The 26,006-nt window shown below is 40.7% G+C and overlaps 2 protein-coding genes across 4 annotated transcripts in view; one reads left to right on the forward strand and one right to left on the reverse strand.

Annotated features, from left to right (window-relative positions):
• Positions 1-10,475, forward strand: part of CLDN10 (claudin 10) — a 96,204-nt gene extending 85,729 nt beyond the window's left edge. For both annotated transcript variants that reach the window (XM_040267356.1, XM_040267355.1), the window contains exons 4-5: positions 9,178-9,285; positions 9,995-10,475. In XM_040267356.1, the coding sequence (XP_040123290.1) occupies positions 9,178-9,285; positions 9,995-10,118 (232 nt within the window). In that variant the 3' untranslated portion in view covers positions 10,119-10,475. The remainder of the gene's footprint in view (positions 1-9,177; positions 9,286-9,994) is intronic.
• Positions 10,476-12,347: 1,872 nt separating this feature from the next.
• The window catches only part of DZIP1 (DAZ interacting zinc finger protein 1), a 48,216-nt gene continuing 34,557 nt past the window's right edge, over positions 12,348-26,006 (reverse strand). For both annotated transcript variants that reach the window (XM_040267354.1, XM_040267352.1), the window contains 8 exons: positions 24,381-24,523; positions 21,316-21,478; positions 20,896-21,025; positions 20,270-20,323; positions 18,424-18,620; positions 16,754-16,884; positions 15,403-15,580; positions 12,348-13,430 (listed from right to left, as the gene is read on the reverse strand). In XM_040267354.1, coding sequence (XP_040123288.1) covers positions 13,354-13,430; positions 15,403-15,580; positions 16,754-16,884; positions 18,424-18,620; positions 20,270-20,323; positions 20,896-21,025; positions 21,316-21,478; positions 24,381-24,523 — 1,073 coding nt within the window. In that variant the 3' untranslated portion in view covers positions 12,348-13,353. The remainder of the gene's footprint in view (positions 13,431-15,402; positions 15,581-16,753; positions 16,885-18,423; positions 18,621-20,269; positions 20,324-20,895; positions 21,026-21,315; positions 21,479-24,380; positions 24,524-26,006) is intronic.

The following is a 26,006-nucleotide window of genomic DNA, read 5'->3' on the forward strand; positions in this document are numbered from 1 at the left end:
ATTTCTGGTGTCAGTTCATGGCCTAATATGTGGACTATCTTGGAAAATGTCTTGTGCACTTGAGAAGAATATTTATGCTGTTGTTGGTTGGTATTCTCTGTATATGTCTGTTAGATCTCATTAGTTCATTGTATTAAGTCCTCTATTTCCTTATCATCTGGCTGGTTGGTCTGTTCATTACTGTGAGTGAGATATTGAAATCTCCAACTATGATAATAGAACTGCTTATTCTTTTTTTCCATTCTGTCAGTTCTTGCTTCATAGATATTCTGTCATTATGTGCATAAATGTTTATGGTGGTTATATCTCTTGCTGTATTAAATCTTTCATTAATATAAATAAATAAATAAATTTCTGGTGAGCAAATACCTGCCCTAAGATGCAATGAAAAACAGTTCGGGCCGCAGAACCTGATTTTGTTGCTGTTGTTTTTCTTAAGGATTCTCTACCATGTAAACTGAATCTTTGTGGATTTCCAAGACTCACCTTAGTTGCTTAGGTTAGACACACACGACTAAGCTCATCCACAGAGTTCCCACCACATTCCTACTATGTGCAGGAAACTCAGGAGGTGCTTTATTGATGAGGGAACAAAATGAGCGGCTTCTGATGTTTCACTGGGGTGAAGATTGTGGCAGCTGCACCACAAACAGTATCAGGCTTTGTATTCAGTGGCTGATTATTTCTGAAACCCTTTCCTTCCCACAACTTATCTGGGAAGATTTTTCTTCCTGCCTACAATCATTTGATTGCAGTTGCAATCTTTAAAGAGTTTCACCTGGCTCTGGTTGTGTTCTGCCATTTCCCCATTTTCCCCCCTTTTGTTTTGCTTCCTTGCTTTTATTCAAGTTGTGGTTATGTTTTACGGCTCTAGGATGGACTCCTGCAAAGCCTTGAAAACTGTTTCTCAATGCTTCCCTTTGGGCTGTTTCAAACCAACTTCCTCCTTTTTATTAAAGCAAAATCTACCAAATTGAAACAAAATCTATCCTCCTGAAAGCTCATGGTCATAAGCACCCCTTAGTATGATTCACCCTATCATTTTGTTGAAATATACATTATTCTCACCATCTGTTGTCCAAACCAGTATCTTCCTGAGTGTCTTGCTTTGTTTTTTTCTTAAATAGACAGTTCCAATGAATTGATTGGCATAAAGAAACTTATTTTCAAATCATGCAAAGTTAGAGTATTAAACCAATTTCCTTAATTGAGAAAACAGAACATCTGATCTTAGATTTATTCTCTTTCAGTCAGTGAGATTTATCAGTAACATTTTGGCTCAGATATTCATGGTTTGAGTCTTATCATACTCAAGCCTTTTTAATTTCAGAGTTTTTGAAACCACAGAGTTACTTACCTTTAGCATGCTTCATTCCTGGAATACAGTTAGTTTCTACTTTAGTATCTAAGTTTTACTAAGGTAAAATCTTTTCACTGTTGTGGTTATTTAGTAGTTTAGAAATAAACAGCTGTCTGCTTCCTGGTAAATTCTCTCATTCCTGTTATCTATCAAGTTAAATGCACAGCAGACAATTCAAGAAGTATGTTTCTAGATTAGACACATTTTCCCAGGTGAACTTGAAAGACAATCGATCTCACTAGGTGGCCTTGCCAAGATATTTAACTTCTCTATTCTGTCCTTATTATAATTTAATGAATTATAGATGTTTGTTTACTTAAGCTTGTTCCAATCATGAGGTTATTTGGAGAATGAATTAATGCTGGTAAGAGGGTCAGAGTCTCAGGTAAGGGATTCCATAGCAGTGCCAAGTGTTAAGAACAAACCGGAATTTGACTGTTAAATATTAAGAAGGATTCACTTTGTTCTGTGGTAGGACTGACCACTTGAGATCATCAGAATTGCTCTGATGCCTTTTTCATGCTGGCAGAACTTAATATACTTAGAAATCAAATGTTTGGCAACTGCGTTTTGTTTTCACTGACCAGTATACGAAGCCAAAATTTCCAGTTTGCCATGCTTCCTGGTGACTCAGCTTTTACCACCACCCCTTTCCCTCTCCTTTTCACATCCCGGCCCACCTCTATGTATCCTGCTGGAATTGCATTCTGGGTGAGGTGCCCACCAGGGTGCTCTCTTTGCTCCTGGTACTTCTGTTACAATCCCACTGGGCAGTGGCACTTGCCTGTTGGTCCATCTTCCAAACGAGACCAGGAGTATCTTGAAGCGAAGACCACATCTTGCTGATTTGGGCATCTCTTCTAACTAGTCCATACTCTATGATGTTTACAGCAAAGATGATTAGTAAGCAATGGTGTATAGCTGTCTGTCTGTCTGTCTGCATCTCTCTTAGGGTGGAAAGACTGAGCATGCTTGGGAAGATTTGGTCAAAGGAATGGGGAAGAGGAGACCTCAAGAATGAGGGCCCTGGATCCAGGCTGCCTGGGAGAGAACTGCAGCTCTGCCATCTTTTAGTGCTGTAGCCTTGAAGAAATTACTTGTCCTTTTTTGTGTCCTGTGTTCCTCATCTGTAAAATGGGGAGAATGAGAACTACGAGTTTATCATGAGGATTAAATGAGATAGTACATTTCAGCTGTTTAGACTGGTGCCTAGAGTAGGCACTCAGTGAATGCTATTCTTTTAAATGGGACTGACCCTTAAGCAGAGGCTATTACGTAGCAGTTCATTTATTTTACATTTCCTAAATTTGAGAATTCTCCACGAAGTTTCCATATGCAAGTAGATGCTGATTTAAATTATCCCTTTCTACTCGAGCCATGGTTTGGGAGGTGCCTGCCACTATTTCGTGGCCCTTTGGGAAGCCCTGGGTAGGAGATTTTGTGGTGTCTTACAGATCACTGAGTAAGCTGTTTGGGAAGCCCTGGGTAGGAGATTTTGTGGTGTCTTGCAGATCACTGAGTAAGCTGTTAACTAACATGAATTGCATAAGGCAGAGGAGAATTTAGCGGCCTTGGGAGATACATGGATTGGTGGGCACTAAACAGCCTGCTTCCCGTACCTGGGACCCCAGAAGAATGCAGGCTATTTGAGGGAAAGGTGTGCTTGTAGATAATGCCTGTAGAATGCTTGTTCACATAAAATCCATCCATGTAGTGATACAGAGCTTGATTATATAAGTAATAGTTGCTCAGTCATGTCCAACTCTTTGCGACCCCATGGACTCGGGCTTGCGAGGCTCTTCTGTCCATGGAATTCTCCAGGCAAGAGTACTGGAGTGGATTGCCATTTCCTCCTCCAAGGATTATATAAGCCTTTGAGTTGTTTTTTTTGGATGGTAATGTTTAGAAGATCAGTATACCAATGGAATTCAATTTTTAAAAGTTAGCATTGATAATATATGGATGTACTTCCTAAACTTGGAACTTTTAAAACATATTTAGTTGTTTTAAGGTAACAGCAATGTTTTGGCTGCTACCACCCTTGATTAACGTAAGGACTAGGGCAGTATGTTTGGAAAAAAGTCCATCCTTGAGGTCAAAAGACTTGGCTTCTAGCTCTGCAGCCTCTAGCAAGCTCACTTTTCTCTGGGGATCTTAAAAGGATGAGGTTTTTTTCTTTTGTTAAACAGTTTTTGTTTTGTTTATGGAGGAGCTGCAGTTTGCAGTTTCGTTTTTCAAGTCCAGCAAGTCCTGATTTTAATTACTACCCTCACCTCTTTTTGTGCTGGGTGAAAAGACAGCCGGAGGGAATTCTGAAAAAAAAATTCCATACCCTAGAGCCACTGAGAAGGCAGTGAGCTGGGGAGAGAGGGAAAACTCACATCTGTCTGAAATGACAAGCCCAAAACATTGCACTGATTGTATCTTTTCATATTGATCCCATCTTTTCCTTAGCTAAGGTGAAAAGGGAGAAAAGAGTGATGGCTAAGAGCTTGGGATTGGCTTATGGTATCCTTTGCTATGCAAAAGCTTTTAATTAAGCCCCATTTGTTTATTTTTGTTTTTATTTTGTTACTCTGGGAGGTAGGTCCAAAAGGTTGAGATTAACTGATTGACTTTGCTATACAGCAGAAACTAACACAACATTATAAAGCAGCTACGTGTGTTAGTAGCTCAGACTCTTTGTGACCCCGTGGACTGTAGCTTACTACCAGGCTCTTAAAGCAACCATACTCCAATAAACATTAAAAAAAAAAAAAGCTCGAGGATTGGAATCAGTTATGGGTTTTAAATCCTGGTTCTACTATTTACTTAGCTGAGGTATGGGGAGGCAGGTAATTTAAACTCACTCAGGTTCAGTTTTCTCTGATGGTAGGAAGAACTCTCTTAGAATTGAAGATCAAATATGATACTACATGCCAAAATACTTAACACAAAAACAAAATCCTGCTACAGTGATCTGACGGTAGCTGTTGTTATGGTGAACTCTTACTTGGACCACATCTATACATATTTGGGAGAACATGTAATGTTTACTTTGCAAACACATGTTCTGCTTCTGTTGTTAGGCTTCATTGTCCTTTAATTATTTGTTTAATGTCTGACCATCGCCTCTAGACTGTAAAGTCCTTGAGAACAGCGCTGTGTTCTCTCATTCACCCTGAAACACATGATTTGAACCGAGGTAGGTGACAGGGTAGGTGGGATACACGTGCTCCCTGTAGATGGCAGATCAAATGATAACAGAGCTTTGGGTGCAAGAAAGACAAGAGATAAGAGGTGTTCCTCAATCTGTTCCCTAAGGATTACTGTGCATATTAGGCTAAAATAGGAGGTGAGTATGAAATGCATCAGAATTTAGACTACTGAGTGTGGTTCTAGCCCAGGCTCTCTCGTTAGCAAATGAACAGTAGCCTGGAGTCCTAGCACAGCCAGGTGAATAAGAATTAACTTCATCTAGTGATTCAAGGTGTATTTTAATGCCTTAGATCATTATGGTTCTTTTTTGGGGAAACTCTGGTCATTAATCTGTGCTTTACTTTATATAGAAAGAAAAATATTCCCTATTGCTTGTTTACTAGATTCACAATTATATATATGAATTCAGGTCATAAGGCTGCTTTTATGAGTCCTTTCCATTGATCAGAATATGTGAGACATAATCCAAGAACAACATTCTGATCTGTAAAACAGAGATCAGTCCTCAGCCTGTTGATCCTGCGTCTGTCTGGTGCTAAGCAGACTGGTAGCCTTTCCGAATAATAAAGAAATTTTGGCGATTGTAACAGCTTAATAAAGAGTGGGAAAGCTGGTCTAGGACCAGGAAGATGTTGTTAACAGAACACAGACCTGCAGCAGATAATCTGAAATTTGGATAATCTCCTGAGGCGCTAAAGTCAGCTTTTCAGTTTTACCAAAAGTGAAGAAAGATTTCCAGGCAGAGATGGAGTTTCCCAATGAATGTCAGAGGAGGAGTGGCCCGGAACAAACCTGAATGGATGTTACCTGGCTCACCCTCAGTCCTGTCTTTCAAAAACACTTCCATTTTTGCCAGATCACGCACACTGATGGGTGTGAATTCAAGCCACTGTTGATGAGTCTGCTGTACGTGTCTTTCAACAGAAGGAAGAAGAAAAAGTCTCTAAGAGAGAGAACCACATCACAGAATCCCTCACATCCAATTATTAGAAGCTATTGGTATAGATGTGGAATCTCTTTAACACTTTAGCTTTAAAATGGTTCTATTTATTAAATATTTGACTCTGACAGAATTCATAAAATGCTCAAAAGGAAATGATACTCTCCTTGGAATAGAGTCTATATTTAGTGACTTCAAGAAAATCTAAAAATATGTTTAAAAACAGGAGTAAGTGAACCAGTTCCATGACCAGGGATTGAACCCGTGCACCTGCAGTGAAAGGTCAGAATCCTAACTACTGGACCCCCAGGGAATTCCCAAACCAATTTTTAATATAAGCCACACTGGTGACTCTTAAATCCCTTCAGAAAGTTTCAGTTTGCTTAAATGAATATAAAAACATAGTTCCCAACATCTGAGCTGTGTGGGTAGTTATCCTCTGATTTCTCCCTAGTTGTATGTTCTTTTTAAATGAATTCACAGTGCTGAGCTATGATTTGAGTTCTACCAACCTATGCCCTAACGGACCACTATCAATTATTAGAGACTTATTTTTAACCATGATCCTGGCACTGGCATCCTGTTTTAGAAAGCTAAATGTTTTAAGGAAAATCTCAGACTGTTTTTTCCAGGAGTATTTACACTGAAAGTTAATATACTAATACATAGTTTCAGGAGAGAAGACAGCCTAAGCTCTAAGGAGAAAAACAAAGAAAAAATAGAAAGTATTGTTAAATTGTAATCCTATAATAATGTCCTCCATGTCGAAATGTTCAGTGTTCTCATCCTTTAGTTGTCTTTGCAGTAATAGCATGACAATGGATGGACTGGATGCCAGCTTACTGTAGAAATTGCAGATATTTTAAAGAGGTCCATTGACCGGTACCTACAACTTGGCAGGCCCTCTGCTCATTTTATTTGTATAATGTCATCCAAACATTGTACAAGAAGGGCCTATTGTGGGAATCCAGGATATCCTTTGTAGATGTATAACATACTTAATGAAGGTATCTTTTATAAAACTACAGGTTAACACTCTTGATCTGGCCAGCTCTTTTCAGCTGTACACTGTCCAGTCCTCTTTCAAGCTGGTTTTTACGGACACTGAAGGCTTTTTCCCCACTTAAACTGACCTTCTGTTTCTGCCACTGCCTCAGATTGGAGCAGTTTGAGAAGTTTCTCGGTTCCCAGAGCCTAATCAGTGCTTTAGTGCAGGATGGGGTGCTTATAAGCTGTTCCTTTAGCTCTCACCTTGATTCCCCAGGTAAAGCAGTGCAAGAGTGAAAAAGAAGGGATCACGAGGCAGTGTATATTATGTAACAGTGGCAACCCACTCTAGTACTCCTGCCTGGAGAATCCCATGGACAGAGGAGCCTGGCTGGCTACAGTCCATGGGGTCACAGAGTCAGACACCACTAAAGCGACTTAGCCTGCATGCACACGCCAAGTTGTAGTGTGTATTATATAATTCACCTCTTCCCAGTTGCAAATGGAAGCTGTGAAATTAACAGAAAAGCCAGATCTGGAAATGGGCAAGTAGATCACCAGGCCCTTGTCTTGTGTAAAGGCTGCTTCCTTCTCCCACTGGCTGGCTACCGGGACCACACTGTCATACCACCATCGCTGCCTGCCCCTGCCAGATGGGAGTTCAGACATAGTGACCCAGCACGCCGAAAAGGATAAGACAAAGCTCAGGACAGGCACAGGCCACGCATGCCAGATGCTGTCCACAGTGTGGGGAGGCCTTGATACCTAAGCCTGACCCTGCACCAGGGCCAGGGCAGGTAGCCTGACCTTGACCCCAACTTTCCCCTCCTACTCTCGACTCTTCCTTTCATTCTCAGCCCCTCTGCGGATTCTGTATGATCAAAACAGACCCTTCCCCCTCTGACTTCATTTAACACTGAAAAGCACCATTAGGTAGGGAATGTCATCCATTTGTTTTCACCTTGTGATAGAGGTCTGTGAGCTAAAAGTCTGAGAATCACTTCATTTAAAAAAAAAAAAAAAAAAACCTAATTCTTCAGGAAAAGGACAGGCAGACATGAGAACACCACAACCTCATGAGATTTTGGTATACTTTCCTCGTTCTATATTTGTTTCTCCATACATATATATATCTCCCCTGAAAGGATATCCTCCTGCCCTCCACCGTGACTTCCTTTGTTGTTCTCGGTAGTGCTGTTTGTTGCATGGTGACCTCTCCAGGGCAAGGGCTGTCTTACTTACCTTTGCATCTGTTCTGGTCATCGGGGTGTACTATGGCCTGCCATCAAGGAGAGGCTTCATAGCAGGCTGTCACTAAATGATACTTTTTTATTCATCTCTCACTGGACTGTAGTGATAAGCATGAAGAGGCTGTATCTATCGTGGACACTGTAGAGGAAGAAAAACGATTTTTTCCTCTACTCTCCTAGGCTCTCTGCTGAGAAGAAAGATAGATTCATAAGAGAAAACTGGAGTTGACTTATATGTGCATCGCCCCTACACAAGAGAGTACCCCGTGGCATGTAATTCAAAGGGTGGCTAGAACTTGGGCTTATATAGCATCTTAACAAAAGAACAGTACATCTCTAGAGAAGTGACAACACAAAGGAAAAGGACTTTGAGCTTCTAGAGGCACGAATTGTGGGAAGGCACGTGAGGAGGGACAGTCCTAAAGGAAATCAGTCCTGAATATTCATTGGAAGGACTGATGTTGAGGCTGAAACTCCAATATACTTTGGCCACCTGATGCAAAGAACTGACTCATTGGAAAAGACCCTGAGGCTAGCGAAGATTAAAGGCAGGAGAAGGGGACAACAGAGGATGAGAGGCTGGGTGAAATTGCCAACTTGATGGACCTAAGTTTGAGCAAGCTCTGGGAGTTGGTGATGGACAGGGAAGCCTGGAATGTTGCAGTCCATGGGGTCGCAAAGAGTCAGTCACAATTGAGTGACTTACCTGAATGTAAGGAGGGAACTAATGAAAAATGCAAATTAGTGAAGTTTGTTAATGTAGATTGCTCCGGTGCCACTTGTGGGCTAAGCAGGGTGTTCAGTGTGTCTGAGAATTAACTTCTTCCTGGTAGTGAGGGGATGGGGACAGTTTTACACATTTATGCCCTGCTTTTAGGCAAATGGGAAGAAGGCAGAGAGCTTTCCTGTTTCTTCTCAGTTGCTTTTGGCTCCTTGTGCCAAAGTGGCATAGTTGGGGTGGCATGTTCTGTCACCCTTTGGCACCTTGCACATGACTGCACACAGCAGATGCTTAACCACTTCCTGAGTTGAGCCAAAATAAAAGCAGAGGCAACTTTCCTTTTTCCATCTAAAGCCTGCCTAAATAATTTACCCTGCACAACAGGATAAATAGATGGAAATGTTTGGGCTTCAGGCAGAGCCCAGAGGCAATATGCTGGCAGAGCCAGGAGGCCTCACCTTGAGTCCATGGCTTCTGCTTGACCCAGAGGCATCCCGATGCCTTCAGCTTCCTTTTGGGATGTTGGGAAGATACAATTGAGTGAAGGCTAGAAAAACACTTTGAGAAAAGTATAAAGCATTCTTTACAGATATTATTGCTTCCTGTATAAGCTCCCATAGCAAGTGTATTATAAGCATTTAGTAAGTGTTGGCTAGTAGTGTTAAATGCTGTTTACTCCCCCAATCAGTAAGCTGTAACACTTGTGTGCTGCTCTTCACAGGTATGAGTTAGGAGCTGCTCTCTTTATTGGATGGGCAGGAGCTTCACTCTGCATAATTGGTGGTGTCATATTTTGCTTTTCAATATCTGACAACAGCAAAGCACCCAGGTATGAAAAGAGACAAAAATGACCTGTTAAAAAGTAAAATACTATTCTAAATTGTTATATGTGGGATAAATTATAGGTAGTTCTTATGATTCTTAGAAACTTCAAACACCCAGAATTGGGAAAGGTTAAGAATATATAGTAACTATAACATTTAATATGGTAAAATTATATTGACTAGAATATAGATAATTATAGTTAATTTAAAAAGCAGAGCTTGTGTTGATATAGGACAGAAACCAACACAATATTGTAAAGCAATTATCCTGCAATTAAAAAAATTTTTTTGATGAAGCATCAAAAAAAAGCAGAGTTTGACATTCTTACGTTCCAAAGCTATTGCTGTCAGTAGAAATTTTGTCTAACTTTAGGGGCATATTCTTCACTTTGGCCTCACAATTTTCACATAAGTGGAAATTGCTGATTAAGGTCATCACAGACTCCCAAGATTCCAGGAAGATAAGTTTTATGTAAGTTTTGAAGGAGAATAAGTGAACAAACTAAGAAGCCATGAGTTTCTTCTGAGATCCTCTTAGTCACAGTAGCTGTTCTGAAATGACACTGAACGATTTCTTGGGCTAAGAAGGAAGAAAGCTAAACATAATCAGGGAAAGATGACTTAGCTGTGACAGAAACGGAGGGATATGGTTTCTTCCCATTTGTGTTTGTCCTACGTGTGAAAGACCATCTGCCAAACCGTTTTGCCTTTCAGAATGGGATACACGTACAATGGGGCCACGTCTGTCATGTCTTCTCGGACCAAGTATCACGGCAGAGAAGGAGATCTCAAAACCTCAAACCCTTCAAAACAGTTTGACAAAAACGCTTACGTCTAAAAAGAGAGCTGTCTTGAGCTTGTTCTAAACGTGAACTGTTCACAAAATGATGCCATCAAGGCCCTCCTATAATTAACACTCAAAACTATTTTTAAAATATGAATTTGAAGAATTTGTTGATTCTTGGATGTAAATGTTCTTCTATAGTTACATACTAATCACTTTCTGTTGTGGCTTTCTATAAAAAAAAATAAACAGGCTATTTACAAGATTTGTATATATCTTATACATCTGTGTTTAACACCAAAGATTCCAGCAGTGTTCATAATGTAGCCTTCTTAATCACCCAGACCTTGCAGTATTTGTCCCCATTTTTTATGTGTTTGTTCCTTCATATATTAAAGAGTGTATTAAGGAGTCATGACTTGTAAACAGTATGGGGGTGATCTGAGACTATTCCTCAGATGTCTGGGTTGAATGGACATGTACTGGCTGGGTAGAGCCAATTGCTAGCTGCTGACACCTGTCTGTCACCACTGTGCTTCTCAACGGCTGCTCCAGGAAGGGCTCACGGGGCCAAGATGCTACTGCCCACTACCCGGCCAGTCCTCCTTAAATACCTCCTCCTCCGGTATAGAGAGCAGATCTGGATACGCTGGTCATGGCCGACTCTGAGGCTGACAGAGGAGGGCCTGGAGCCACACGGTCCCTGCCTCACTCAGAAACAATGGACCGAGTTCCTGAGGACCTGTGTCGCTCAGGCTCTGTGTGGGGAACCAACTGGCAATGGAGAGACAGCATTTTTTTCAAGACGTGTAAGTTCCTCCAGGGATCTCTGACCAAAGACAATGTTTTATTTCTCAAGCCAGCCCTTCCATCTCATATCCACAGGGCAATAGTTACCTCAGCCTGTGTGTGCCCGTTGCTGCTCTACACACTGTGTGCCCTCAGTCACTGCAGCCTCAGCCACCCTCTGAGGTAAGTACTGTAGGACCCTGAACTGACAGAGGATGAAATGAAAGCAGAGAAGCTGAAGTGACTTGCCACAGCAAGTGACAAGACCTCAAGGACTTTGAACTGAGACAGTCTAGGGTGAAGTATATACAGTCTCAGGCTGTGGCTACGAATCGCTTAGCCGTGTCATCTGTGACTCAGGTACCCAACAATACCAGTCACAGCATGGGTGACTGTGACATCTTCCTCAAGCCTGAAGGACTTAAAAAGGAAAAATCACATTGTTTGGAGGTGCTCACTGAAAAGAAAATGGACGAGTTTATTACTGAAACAGTAAACTTTTTTTTTCCAGACCATGATAATACTTAAATACCTTTTCCGGGGATACAGATGAACTGGAAACCACTGAGGGAAGCTGGGTACTATAAGCAATGTGGGCACAGGGTTTGGTGAATGTATGTTTAAAACAAATTTTTAAATTTTTAGAGCTGTACTGGTGAAGAAAATATTTTGACTGCATTGAATTATCACAGCTTCTAAAGAATTTAGGGCGAGAAGGAGTCAAAGTACAGAAAAGCTGTCAAGAGCCAGAAACATTAGCCGTGTGTCTGTGACAGGAAATAATAAGGCGATGGTCCAAAGGAAAATGAGCAATTCTAGTACAACCTAACATAACAGGACTAAACAGAACATCAGCTTTTGCAACACAGATGCGTAAAGACTTGTGTTACTTAGCAGACAGCCATCATCGTTCCCCAATCCTTGCTGTTTAGGAATAAAGACCCGGCAGACCCAGGACTTGGGAGCTGAGGCCTGGGTTAAAGCCTGCTTTTGTCATTTTTCTAGTCATACGGCTTTTGGCAAGTTATTGTATAGCTTAGTTTCTCACATCTTTAAGAAGAAGATTAAAATAATATGTCTCAAAGTTGTTCTCATCAAATGAACTAATAACATACATTAAAACAGAACAAGGAGCTCAACAGATCTAAGTGGATAAGTGAGTGGACATAGGAGCCCACGTGCCTTCTTAGGCATCGTTGTAGGTTACTTATCTGTGTCTTACTACAGTGAAGATTTGATTCAGGGTTTATTAGAGCTTTTAGAAACATATTTAAAGCAGGTATATTTGCATTAAATGGCCTTTGTGGGAAGTTTTAAAAAAGATAAGTGGCCCACAAGTAAAAAGGATCCTGGTGGGCCAGAAACAGATAAAAGAAAAATTGCTCTTTTAGATCAGCATGTTACATGGCATGGCTACCAAGACAAGCTTAAATCCTTGAATGAGATGAGTTTAACTTGAAATCAGCTCTAATAACTCAGCCACAGTCACAAGGGTGTCACTGAGGGTTTTACTTGAAAGGCTGACAAAACAAAGAGAGGTCCAAATCCTAACAGATCATTTAGTTAAAATATTACTTTTTGGGGGGTAAACAAAAGTAGAGATAGTACCACAAAGTATAAAAAAAATACAAAAAACTTTATATGAACGTGTTGACTGTTGATAATGTCACTGTTAAGAATATAGCTAAATTAGTTTTGAGGTATTTTCTAATGTGGAAAGGGCATTTTAAAAAAAGTAAAAAAAAAACTACAGACACATATGAATTCAGGACTGACTCTATTCTATTCATAGTCTGATAACTGATATTTAAAATGGCTACATTTTATTCATAAAATATCCAAGGTCAAGGTTATGCTGCAGAAATAGTATTTTTAAGTTCTAAAACATGCTGACAGTGGCCCAAAGCTGCATATGGTAAAAGTACTTCCAGAAAATGTAGTTAATATGGGCATAACTATATTCTTATTAACTCTAAACTTACTTCTAGATGAAACATAAGCTGTCTACTCTTAAAATTTCACTGATTTCCACCAATTCCATTTTAAGGATACTAACAGAACTTTATAGTGAAACACTTCCAACATGACAATGTACATAAGAAAGATTTCTTTTTTTTAAGTTTAAATGCAAACTAAAACCTGCTATTAGTTAAAAAAAATTCACTTAAAAATTAGTTGAAAAAAATACACCTAAACACTAGAGTACTGTTCTGAAGAAAAAACTTTTTATGACTTCAGTTGACACATTATTTTTAAGCAGCAGCAGCATTCTTAAACACCTTTATATGCTTCAAAATACTGTTGACAATTTGTCTGTATGTGTGTTTAACACTGTATTAGGTGCCATTAAAGAGACTCTTGTTCTCTGAGAGCCGGTTTCCTTGTTATTGCAGGAGATACTGTCAGGCAGGACAATCATAGTTGTGTAGGCAGTGCTGAAATAGCACGATACCAAATACTGCTGATGTCTGGACGGACCTCCTGACGCACAGGGTGACGGTTACACGTCTGAAGAGTCGCTCCATTCAGTCACGGTTACTAAGCTGCTTTTCAGTGTACTGGACTCATCCTGAGGTCCTGTGCAGGAGACAGGGAGGGAGGGAGAGGAGGCCCCCGTGATTAAACGAGCACATTGTCCAGCCAGTAAAAGCTCCATAACTTCACACTGTAATTCGTCACTCGGGCCTGAGTCGGCTTGCCAACCCCACCCCCAGCTCCCACAGGCTGGGGCAGGACACCTCGGACCATCCCACCACTGCGGGACGGCCCTCTCTCTAGGTCAGCCTCACAGGGCCCTCGAAGCTTCCAGCCGGCCCCCACCTCCTGGCATTCAGCACAGCGCCTGGAGGCGGGCAGCCATTAAGACAGGAGAATAAAATTAACAAGCCAGGGAGGGACTACATGCTAAAAATAGGTTCTCTAGCATAGATGAGCTAAAAGGTGAAAGATCAAAAGTGCCTTGAGCCACTGAAACAGAGCACAGAGAATTCCACTTGAGCGTGACAAGGGATGTTTTCTTTGAGGGGCGTGGGGTCATGGCAGTGGCAGGAGGAAATGTACTCAGGGCATTCTGAGTGTCCTGTGTCCGTCCACAGTCACTGGAGCGTAAACGCGTCTTTATGATGAGGATGGATGCTGAGACATAGCACAGAAAACTTATGATGGTGCCAGAAGAGGTCAGTGTTAACAACTGACACATGGGTGGAGAGAAGAGATCAAGTGAAGACAGAGGCAGCAATGGTTCATCTTAGAAATGCGGGGTGCGGGGTATAAGATCCTGCTATCAACAGACCAAGAGATGTGCATGTATTAAAATTATAGATGGTGCGGGGGGGAACGAAAGTACCGAAGAGGGGGCATGAGAGGTGCAGGCAGTGGAGAGGGAGCCAAGTCTTCATCTGTCATATCAGCACCTAGAAAGTTCACGTCTAAAATTGCTAAGTCTAGAAACAAGTCTGAGCCGGTTACTTGCAGGGATGTAGGATGGCTAGGAGGAGGCACTGTGTGTATGTGGGGTGGGGGAGGTGAGGGGGGTTGGGGGCAAAGTGGAAAAGCACTTCTCTGATTCAAAAAAATACAAATAATATTTTCTGATTTTAAAAATTAAATGTGTTGAGAGGTTAAGTGACTGGACTTATTATCCAGACTCTAGCCTGGGTGGATAGAATCAATGGCAGTAAACAGCTTCCCTGGTCCTTCATTCCACTGGCTACAATGCTCCAAGAAGAATCTTCCTTGGAAGAAAATAACAATATTTAACACGTAGACAGATGAATGCAGGAAGACAGTTAGGAAAAAAGTGGCCTCATTTAGGTATGTATCAGAAATGTAAATTTCTACGAGGCATTTCGGAGAAGGCAATGGCACCCCACTCCAGTATTCTTGCCTGGAAAATCCCATGGATGGAGGAACCTGGTGGGCTGCAGTCCATAGGGTCGCTAAGAGTCGGACATGACTGAGCGACTTCACTTTCACTTTTCACTTTCATAAATTGGAGAAGGAAATGGCAACCCCCTCCAGTGTTCTTGCCTGGAGAATCCCAGGGACGGGGGAGCCTGGTGGGCTGCCGTCTATGGGGTCGCACAGAGTCGGACACGACTGAAGCGACTTAGCAGCAGCAGCAGTAGCAGGAGGCAATTACATGAAGAGTATCTGCAGGGGCACTTTCAAAAATAGATACTTAAAATTTTTAAAGATAAAAGATTAGAAACTGACATTAAAACTTAGAAAATTAATAAATAGATACTAAATCAGTAAGTTTTCACATTCAGTCCTTATTAAAATAATGTTTTTTAAGTCGCTCAGTTGTGTCCAATGTTTTTGTGACTCCACGGACTGTAGCCTGCCAGGCTCCTCTGTCCATGGGATTTCCCAGGCAAAAATACTGGAGTGGGTTGCTATTTCCTTCTCCAGGGGATATTTCTGACACAGGGATCAAACCCACGTCTCCTGCTTGGCAGGCAGATCCTTTTCTGCTGAGCCACCAGGGAAGCCCATTAGGGTAGCCTGGTATTTATAAAGGCTTCCGGTAGACACCAAAGCTGCGAACCTTCTCCCTTTGGTCCTTTCGGGTTAGCTGCACCCCAGGCATTTGGCACTTGAGTAGAATTTGACTCATTCTTCACAGGTGGAGGAGGTTCCTTCTGTTCTCTCCCAGCTTTTCTCCCTATAGATCTGTCTTCCTCTAAGGATGATATGTCCCAGTCATCATCATCCACATCTGTACACTAAAAAAAAAAAAAAAAAAAAAGGCAGAGAATAATGAATGTTCCCTAAAGAAATCATGTGTGTTAGAGCCCCTCAAAAAGACTGGGCCACTGATGCTAAATGGTAAGAAGTTGGGAGCCTCAGAGGGTCTCTCATCTGGTCATCTCCGAGGGTGATGAAATGGGTTTGGAAATTGTGCTTCGAAAGCAGAGGGAACCACCTCTTTTTGTCTGTTGCTGTGGAAATATATGTTTCCTACGCAGCAATCGTGAATTTAGAAAATTCCAGAAACTGTGCTGTAAAGTCAAGTCAGGATGCTCCCCAAGGAGCAGTCAGACCGGCTCTGGGGCTCTTACCTCTGTGATGCTAAGACATTTAACTGCAGGAGACATCACATGAGGGCCCTGCAAAAGCGGCCCCGATAGGAAGGTCTGTGTATTTCTCTAGTGCACCTTCTAAGGAAGACACAGTGGCTCTTGTCTGATGTGACTTTTTGTCATTTTGGGCTTGTGTAACACAAATGGCACTAACTTATGAAAGTAGTTGGCCAGAATGCTCTGGATTCCACAGATGAGCAGAGGAAGAATTAAATCTAGTGTAAGTGAAAAAGAAACAGCAACTACTACTGGAAGACCCAGTCAACAAAGAGAAGCCCACCCAGGTCTCCATCCACCGGAGCACTTCCGGGGCCTGGTGCCAGACCTTGGAGTGTGTCCGAAGTCTCAGGGAGGAGAGCTCGGCTTTGTCCTCCGCTCGGGTCACAGTCTCTCTAAAGCATGTCTTATGGACTCCAGCTGCCAAGTGGGGGTAAACTCTGAAAAGTCCCTATTTCACTTCCAGGTCATGTTTTGGTAGCAAAAAGATTCCTGAACTCAGATCTGAAAGCCCAGATTCTGTTCAGTCACAAGTTTCTGTGAACAAACTACCTAATATCTGCCAGTGTCAAATAATACACACGAAAGGATTCTGAAAACCTGTAAAACCTGATAAGCATAGGATGTATTATTACCAGTTATCCTTTCAGTATCTTTGATTCCCTATGGAAATGCAATACTGAAAACAAGATAAAGTAAAAATCTCAACCTCTGCTATACTAATAATTGTATTTGTTTTACATTTCACTACAAAATACATTATGATATATTCATTAAATGATGAATTTGTGTATGTTTAACAAGTAAAAGTGACTTCACCTTTAGGTCTTCTTTTAGTTCTTTTTTGATGAATGCATCAGCAACATTAATTCCACCAACTGGCTTATTCATATTTCTGTGATTTGAAACCGTCTTTTCAACTTTTCCAGTTAATGTTTTAATGGAGGTTCCTATAGGACCCATAGAAAACAGATAAGTTTTTAAAAAATTAAATCTTCAGTTCTAAAATAATCTTACAATGTGAGAGAGTCTGTGTGTTAGTCGCTCAGTTGTGTCCAACTCTGTGTGACCCCATGAACTGTAGCCTGCCAGGCTCCTCCGTCCATGGTATTTTCCAGGCAAGAATACTGAAGTGGGTTGCCATTTCCTTCTCCACAGAGAGTCCAAGCATCACAGATAATGCCTTTAAAAAAATCATGATCCTCTAGACTAGAAGAATAACATTTTTATTTTAAATCAAAAAAAGGATGTCATTCAGACTCATGATCAGAAACTTTAATTTCAGTGAGGCAGCCTGTGTGAATGGATATTCATATGGTATTTTCAAAAGCAATTATTTTAAAATTTATATTTTACATATTATAAAAATACATGGTATATACAAATTCTACACAATAAACTACCTCTGATATGTTTACATATCAATTAAAAATATACAATTTTTAAGTTGGATTAAACAGAGTTTCTTTCTTTTTTTTTTTAAATGACCCTTTTGCCTCTTCTCCTTGGCAAATTATCAGCAATCACCAACTTGGACCTCACGTTCCTTTAGAATTGCCCTGTTTTTGAAAGGCAACATGGTGTGTTAGAACAGTTATTCTCAAAGACACACAGTATTAGGGATTAATTGTGTCCCCAATGCGTATGTTGACGTCCTTACCCCCATTACCTCGGAAGGTGACCTTACTTGGAGACAGGACCTTTAAAGAAGTAATTAGGTTAAGATGAGGTCATTAAGGAGGACCCTAATCCGACACAACTGGTGTCGCTGGACAAGAGTGGGAAATTTGGACACAGAGGCACCCACAGAGAAAGTCAATGTGACGAGACATAGGGAGGAGACAGCCATCTACAAGCCAAGGACAGAGACTCGGAGCAGGTCCTCTCCTCATAGCTCTCAGAAGAAACCAACCTTGCCACCTTGACTGTGGTCTTCCAGCTCCTATGAGACAGATTCTGTGGTTTAAGCCACACAGTGTGTGTGCTTCATTACAGCAGCCCTTGTATTTGTTACTAATATACCCAGACACCCTCAACCCCTTCCTCTCCTTCCACCTGAACATCAACTACTTGCTAAGCCCCTTCCATTTTTCCTCAGGCATCGACAATTTTTAGATTAACCCCATACTTTCTTTCCTGGTGGCTCAGATTGTAAAGAATCTGCCTGCAATGCAGGAGACCCGAGTTGGATCCCTGGGTTGGGAAGATCCCCTTGAGAAGCCAGTGACTACTCACTCCAGTATTCTTGCCTGGATAATTTCAAGGACAGAGGAGCCTGGCAGCCTACAGTCCAGGGGGTCGCAAAGAGTCAAACACGACTGAGGGACTAGCACTTTCATTTTACTTTCACACCATTTCCTTGAGAACTTTCTCAGCTCAGATGCCCAGTATGGAGAGCTGAGAACCACTGTCCACAGAAGCACTGTGGTTGAGAACCACTGTCCTAAAATCAAAATTTCCAGATGGATTTTCAGTAAAGGAAAGCTTACCTGTGGGCTTGGGGGAAATATCAGAGTCCTCAATTTCACTTCCCTCGGTCCAGTCAGTGTCGCTTTTGACGACAGCGCTCTTTCCGAAACTACTCTTGTTGCTTTTAGACGACAGCACAGGAAGTACATCTGGGGAAGTGAACGCCTGGATGAGGTCGTCAGCATCCAGCTCCTCCTCGGAACTGAAGGGAGGAGTCCTAAACAAATCAAAGCCCAAACAGGGGGTGCTGTTTCCGTTTCAGAATTTACAGACAATATGGAGAAGGCAATGGCACCCCACTCCAGTACTCTTGCCTGGGAAATCCCATGGACGGAGGAGCCTGGTGGGCTGCAGTCCATGGGGTCGCAAAGAGTCGGACATGACTGAGCAACTTCCCTTTCACTTTTCACTTTGATGCATTGGAGAAGGAAATGGCAACCCACTCCAGTGTTCTTGTCTGGAGAATCCCAGGGACGGGGGAGCCTGGTGGGCTGCCGTCTATGGGGTCGCACAGAGTCGGACACGACTAACGTGACTTAGCAGCAGCAGCAGCAGCAGCATGCCCCTTAAAGAGGTCGGAACTTTCTCAAGAGAGCCTAACAAACACCTGCGTGGCCACAGAACAAGATGGCGGCCAGGCCGAGGACTTACTATGCAAAAGGCGAAATGGTCATTTCAAATTTACATCTGCCAACGACATGCCACATGGCCTATTTATTTACCAAAGTGGACTGAAGTTAGGACATTACTCCTCTAAACTCAAATTTTGTATTTTTTTAATATTAGTTTTTACACACCTAAGAAACATATTTTATATATTTTATAGTGGAAAAAAATATTTCTGGGATAAAACTATGCTGTCTTTTAAAATAGTGTCATTTGCAAAGAGTCCACACGACTGAGGACACACACAGGCATGCATGCATTACTTATAGCTTACCTTTATACTGTACCCTACCAAGTACTTTTATATGAATACACACACTCATTTGTAATATCATGTAAATCATCACCCCATTTTAAAGTGAAACAAATTCAGAGCAGTATCCATTCATTTAAAAAATATTCACTGAGTACCTAAATTCCACACAATGTTCAGTTACACTACATCCCATGAAATAAAGCTCTTCCCATGAGATTATTACATGATAAGTGCTTCTGAAGGGTGTGTTATCATTTACAGTGTCTTTATTATATTTATTCTCTCTACTATGGCATTCAATGATCATAAAATTAGTTTTACTCACAATTAATAACAATGATATACCTACAACTTATTGAGTACCCACAAGTGCCAAGCACTGAGGCCAAGTCCTTTTCATATGTTCTCATTTTAATTTGTAGAACTATCCTGTGAAAGAGGGAGCATCATCCCATCTTACAGATAGAAAAACTGAGGCTTAAAACAGGTAATCAACTTAATCAGTGTCACACAGTTAAGGAACGACTGAGATAGGGTTCTCAGTATCCTAAGCAAGCCTAACAGAGTAAGGGCTAAGGCCGTTAACAACTTCCACAAGAAGCTGGAACACTAAAATTCTACCCAGATACACCATCATGGATCCAGCCACTAAAAAGCAACATCACGCATTTATCATGCTTATCGAAAATTACTAAACTAGGCAGGGGTGGGGGTGGGGAATAACAAACATGACTCAGGTGTGGTCCCACTTATTAATGGAGGCCACAAGTGATACTGACTTAGGATAAAGAAATGAAGGTGTAACAAAGGAATCACAGATTAAATATGATACGTAATAATTATGGTTCTACTGAACCACAATGAACATACTAATTTACAGTGAAAGGAATGTTCAGTGAAAAGAACTTTTAAAAACCACCTTTCCCTGCTCCCTCAGTACTCACACAATAGTGGAAGACCTCCTGGGAAAATGATCTTCTGTGGCATTTTTCTTAACTCTAAAAGCAAGAGAAAAATATTTCCAGCATGAGCAAATCATGTAATTTAAAATACAGTTCTATGGAATTGGTGATTTTTACTTTATTAGAGGGTGAGCACTTATGAATCTTCCTGAACTGAGAGAAGGGTAGGCATTCCAAGTGTGATTCTCTGTTGGGTTATACAATGCTGTGGGCTGAATGCTTGTGGCCCCCTAATATTCCTGCACTGAAGCCCTAGCCCTCAGTGTGATGGTATCTGGAGATGGGGTGATTTGGTTTAGATGAGGTCATGAGGATGAGGCCCACGCTGAAAGGAATTAGTGCCCCCGTAAGTAAAGGAAGAGAGACCAAGGCTCTCTTGTTCTCCTTGGCATATGAGGACACAGTAAGAAGCTGGCCATCTGTGAGTCCTGGGAGAGAAGCCTCCCAGAACCTATGTTGGCTGGCACCCTGATCTCAGACTTCCACCCTCCAGAAGTGTTAGAAAATATATTTCTGTTGTTTAAGCCACCCAGTCAATGGTATTCTGTTATAGCATCCCAAGCTGAGACAAATATTAAAAAAAAAAAATTAGAGTTGAAAATACTCACTTTGGAACAGATGTTCTATCAGAAAAAACAGGTCTTTGTCTAATCAGCTGTCTGCTTTTGGGAGGAAGGTGTATTGCTTTGGGTAGTTCTCCAGTTGAAAGGGTGTCCATCTGAGAAGCACCATACCTGTCTGGAATAGTAGTGTCATTTGTGAGTCTCCACTGCATGAAAAGCAGAAGAAAATGCTACAATATTGTCTACACTGGCACTGAAACAAACAAGCCCATCTCAAGGGTCTAGAGTCCATACTACAGGAGGTTTTTAATTGTAAAAATACAATCTAAAATGCAACATTTAATGGTTCAAACAGTAACAGAGTTGCCGATTACGTGCCAAGGTTTGTGAACCATATAAAATCATGAAATGGTTGCTCTATCAATATTTCCGCAGACATGAAATGGCAGTGGGTGACAGTCTTACCTGTGGACAGCAGTGTTCTCTCTTCAATTTTACAGCTGACCTGATGTTCAAGGAATTCTCGAATTTGCTGAATGTTAGGTATTTGTCTTTCTCGCTCATGTCTTGTTGATTCTACAGTTCTTAGCACTCTATTCAAGTGATCGCTTGGAATACCACGTATATCCTGAAGGAACAAAACATTAAGTTAATCAATTATCCTTTGATGTTTTTCATTTCATGGATGTTTGTCTGCATTAACCGTGCCAATCTTTCGTCCTTACTGCTACATGTAAGATGGGGATATATAATACCCGGTCCCAGCCCCAAAAGGAGCTCAAGGTGCAACGGGACACATAAAGAGTATGGAAGATTATACATGGCTGGCTAGGAATACTGTGCATTTGGGATCAGGACTGAATGCATGGAAGGCATGTGAGTGTCTGATTATGACTGATTAACCAACAATGCAAGATGGGTGATAAACACTAAATGAATCCACAAGGGCTGAAGGAATTCAGAGATTCAGGCCATCAGAGGCCTCAGTGGCCCAAGAAGGCTTAAGGCGGAGGCTGGGCTGTGCCCTGAAGGATGGGTAGATGAAACAAGTAAAAAGAAGGGTGGGTTCAGATGGGGGCATCTTGTGGGGAAGGCAGGCAATGAGGCAGTAACAGTCAAGGTGCCCAGGGATTAATGCTACAGAGGAACAGGTGAGGAGAGCAGAAAAGGAGACTGATGCCACAGTGAAAAACTTCAAGGCTAGTTATGCCACAGGTAAGAGAAAAATCATCAGGCTTTCAATTATGAAAATCCCATAATTTAAGAGGAGATTTGAGAAAATTCTTCAGGATTTGAAAGGTTCTAAGGAAACCAGTTAAAGAGTGATTTATTCATGTATTCAATATCAGTGTCACACACACACTCCCATCTCCTCCTTCACCCTTCCCTCAGTCTTCCTCATTCCAGGAAGTGGCCCTACCACCCATCCAGCTGCCCAGGGCAGAAATCTCCATCATCAGATCGACTGCCACCTCCAAGCAGTTTCTCGGACCTCAATTATTCAGTCCCTTCTACTTTTCCTTCATTTCACATCCTATAGTTATTATGGATCTACCACCTGTTTGTGTGACCAGGTGTGCAGCGCCTGTCTTCCCATACCCTGATGCTGGATGCAAAGACACAATTCTGTACAAATGTCAGTTCTTCCTAAATAATACACAACTTTTAAAGCAATTCTAATCAGAATCCCAGCAGGGATTATTTTGGAACTGCCGCAGCTGTTTCTAAAGTTCACTGGAAAACAAAATACGAAAGAACTGTGAAGAAATTTTTGAAATAAGACTAATAAAAAGGCATGGCCTGTAACACATACTAAAATACAGGACAAAGTTACTAAAATTAAACCAGTATGGTGTTAGCAAACAAATGCCAAAAAATTGAAAGGATAAAATTATTGAACGTCCAAAAATAAATCCAAATGTATGTAAAGATGTCCTTTATGATAAAACTGCTATTTCAAACAAACAAAGAAAGGGTGGGTTATTCAACAAAAGATATTGAGACAACTGATCCAACTGGAAATAAGTTTAGATCTCCAACTCAGTGTTTCCAAACTTAATTGTTAAAGCCCAGATAGACAAAAAAGTAAACAAAAAACTATACATTCGATTTTTAAAAAGGGTATTTTTATACTCATAGGATAAAAGTAAATGTCCCAAATAAAACATATAACACCAAAACCATATGCAGCTTCAACAGGAGCTCTCACACACTCATAGGGATATTGTTTACACTTTGGAAAGTCATTTGGCTACACCTACTAAAACTAAACATGTATAGTCTTAGAAATTTCAATCCTAGATATACATCCAAGAGAAAGGAATGTCCATGTCCACCAAAAGACAGTACAAGAATGTAAAGCCAAAAAGCCCCAAACTGGAAATCCAAATGGCCCTCAAACAGGAGAACAGATAAAATGTAGTGTATTTATACAACACAATATTACAGTACAAACTACTGTGAAATGAAATAATATCAATGAATCTTAAAGAAAAAATCATAAGCAAAACAAATGACACAAATACTACACGGTGTAGGATTCCACTCATATGAGGTTTAAGAACAAACAAAACTAAATCTGAATAGCCACTGCCTCTGGTTGGGGAGTACAGAGCAATATCGACTTAGGAAAGCCAAACAGAGTCTGCTAGGATATTGGAAATGATGGATTTCTTGACCTGGGGGTTAGTTACAGACCATGCACACACCCCCCACATACATACACATCTGTAAATACACATCTTTGTATACACACATACATTCAGATACACACAAATGTATGCACATGTGTAGATATACATATATGCATGTATGCATACAGATTCATGTACCTGTGCACACATGAATAAATATATACACACAGATCAACATGCACAAACAGCACGTGCATCTGCACACATAAACACGCATGCATGCATGTACACAATGCACACATGTTCATGTGCACACAACTGCACAAGCCACGCACACAGGTATGCATACTTTCGCATTACACATTCACACACACACGTAATATGTATACTCATATGCATATATAATATATAAATTCAGGTTGTTCAATTAAGTTTGTGTATTTTATGTATGCAACCATTCAATCTGGCAACACCATGAAATACAATTCATTCACCCATTCATTTAATAAGTGCTGCTGATTTTGTAATAGACACAGTTTGGAGCTAACATCAGAATGTAAGCAGCTCGGCAACTGCCTAGAGGCAAATCCTGGCTCCTTCATCACTAACATGTGACTTGCATCAATGACTTCACCTCTGCAAAATGCAGATGAACTGACTGCCACTTACCTCAGAGATCAATCTCTATGTTTAAATGAGTTAACACTGGGAAAGCTCTCTGAAAGGTGTCAGGCACACAGTGAATGCCAGCAAAGTGTTTAATGAATCATGTCGCATTAGGCTCTGGTCTCCAAATGTAACAGAACTGGCATGCTACCTCCTCTTCTCTGATCATTTATTATTTAGAAAACAAAATAAAACTTAACCAGTAAATATTCCCAAAGTGAGTGAACTTACTGCATTAATTCCCAAGGTTTCCAGTTTCTCCACCAAACTCTGCTCCAAGACGGTTCTTATTTCTTTAGTGAGGGAAGGGTTATTCTTCAAAGTTTTCCTTATATGTATCTTGTTGTCATTTAATTTCTGTTCATTTTCTTTTCCTAAAATAAGGTTTTTATAATGTGTAAAAAGGAATTAAACAAATGTATCAAACCTCTAAGCAGAAAATGGCAAAAAAACAACTTCTAAACAGCAAGCAAGCATTTATAATGTTTTCAAGTCTTTGAATATTTTAGTCATTCAGCATAATATATAATCCTTAAGTATTATAGCTTTTAAAATTATCTTAAGCCTGCTTCAAAACTTCAGGATCTTCAAAGACTTTTTCTTGATTACTCAACCAAATTATGGCTAGATAAGTAATGTGAGAAATAAGTCTCTAGAGAAGCAAAATGGAAAAAAAAAAGTATTTAGAAGTTTAATGTTTTACCCTAAAATTATTTTTACTGCTTCCTAAAGAAATCATCTCTCCTAAATCCAGTTAGAATTTAGGTATTATCTAATGAAGAAAAAGCCTTATTTCTTTTAAATAATTAAGTTTTATGTAATAAATTTAGTGGATGTTAAGTTCACATAAAATTTCAAAATGTGAAGATTATGATCTCTCTCAAAATACTTACCAAAATGAAAAAGAAATTAACAAAAGTCTTAGGAAAAGTACATTTTGCTTAAAACAACCTAAAGTTTGAAACAAAAAATAACAGGACAGAGTCTCTTAATGTGTCCTTCCTTATTCCTTTTATTTCCTTCCAGAAAAAAATGTCTAGTTTAAGAAGGTTTGGAGAAAGGGGCAGGACTGTATGACCTTGAACAACCGAGTGCTTGTGTCAAAGGAAAATGAAGGCTTAGGAAACAGCCTCACTGCTGGGCAGTTCAGACTCTTAGTGAACACCATAGGCAGATCTGGAGAAGGTGATGATGGTACTATCGTCACTTTGAAGCCTGTTCTCCTAACAAAAGAATTTCACCCAAAGAAAGTGGCACCAAATTCCACTGCCCAGGTGTGGGGCTGCAGGTCCCCACAGAGACTCCACTCTTTGAAGGTCTCACCTGCCTCAGCAGATGGGATTTTTAGGTTCCCATGGCACGTGGATTTGCAGAATATCTTAACAACATGCCTTTTGGTTAAGATGCTTTCTAAACTAATTCAATTCCAACAGTAAAGAATATTTCTGTCCATTGTTAACAAATTTCAGGCAAAATTAGCCACATTATTATTGGTCCATTAAATAGCAGGGAAAAACCTGCATGATGATGCTTTTCTACACTTTGCTACCGTGGCTCACTAAATCAAAATTATGAAATTTTATATGAGTCTATATGGATAAAAGTCAGATGTACTCTTAAATTTTATATTCTCAGCATTTATGCTGCTGTTTTCCCAATATTCTGAAACTACAAAAAAAAAAAAAAAAAAAAAAGAACTTCTGCCCTAGGAACTGAGTCCATCAAAACCTAGAGGGCTTAGCTGCAGACACGGCTGCCGCTGACTTTGGCTGCTGGTTGGCCATCAAGTCTGCAACTGTCCAGGGCTGAAAGTAAAAAGTACCAAGAGAGAGCCTGGAAGTCATAGAGCTACTATTG

The sequence above is a fragment of the Oryx dammah genome, unplaced genomic scaffold (genome assembly GCF_014754425.2).
Source record: "Oryx dammah isolate SB20612 unplaced genomic scaffold, SCBI_Odam_1.1 HiC_scaffold_24, whole genome shotgun sequence".
NCBI classification, from domain to species: Eukaryota; Metazoa; Chordata; class Mammalia; order Artiodactyla; family Bovidae; genus Oryx; species Oryx dammah.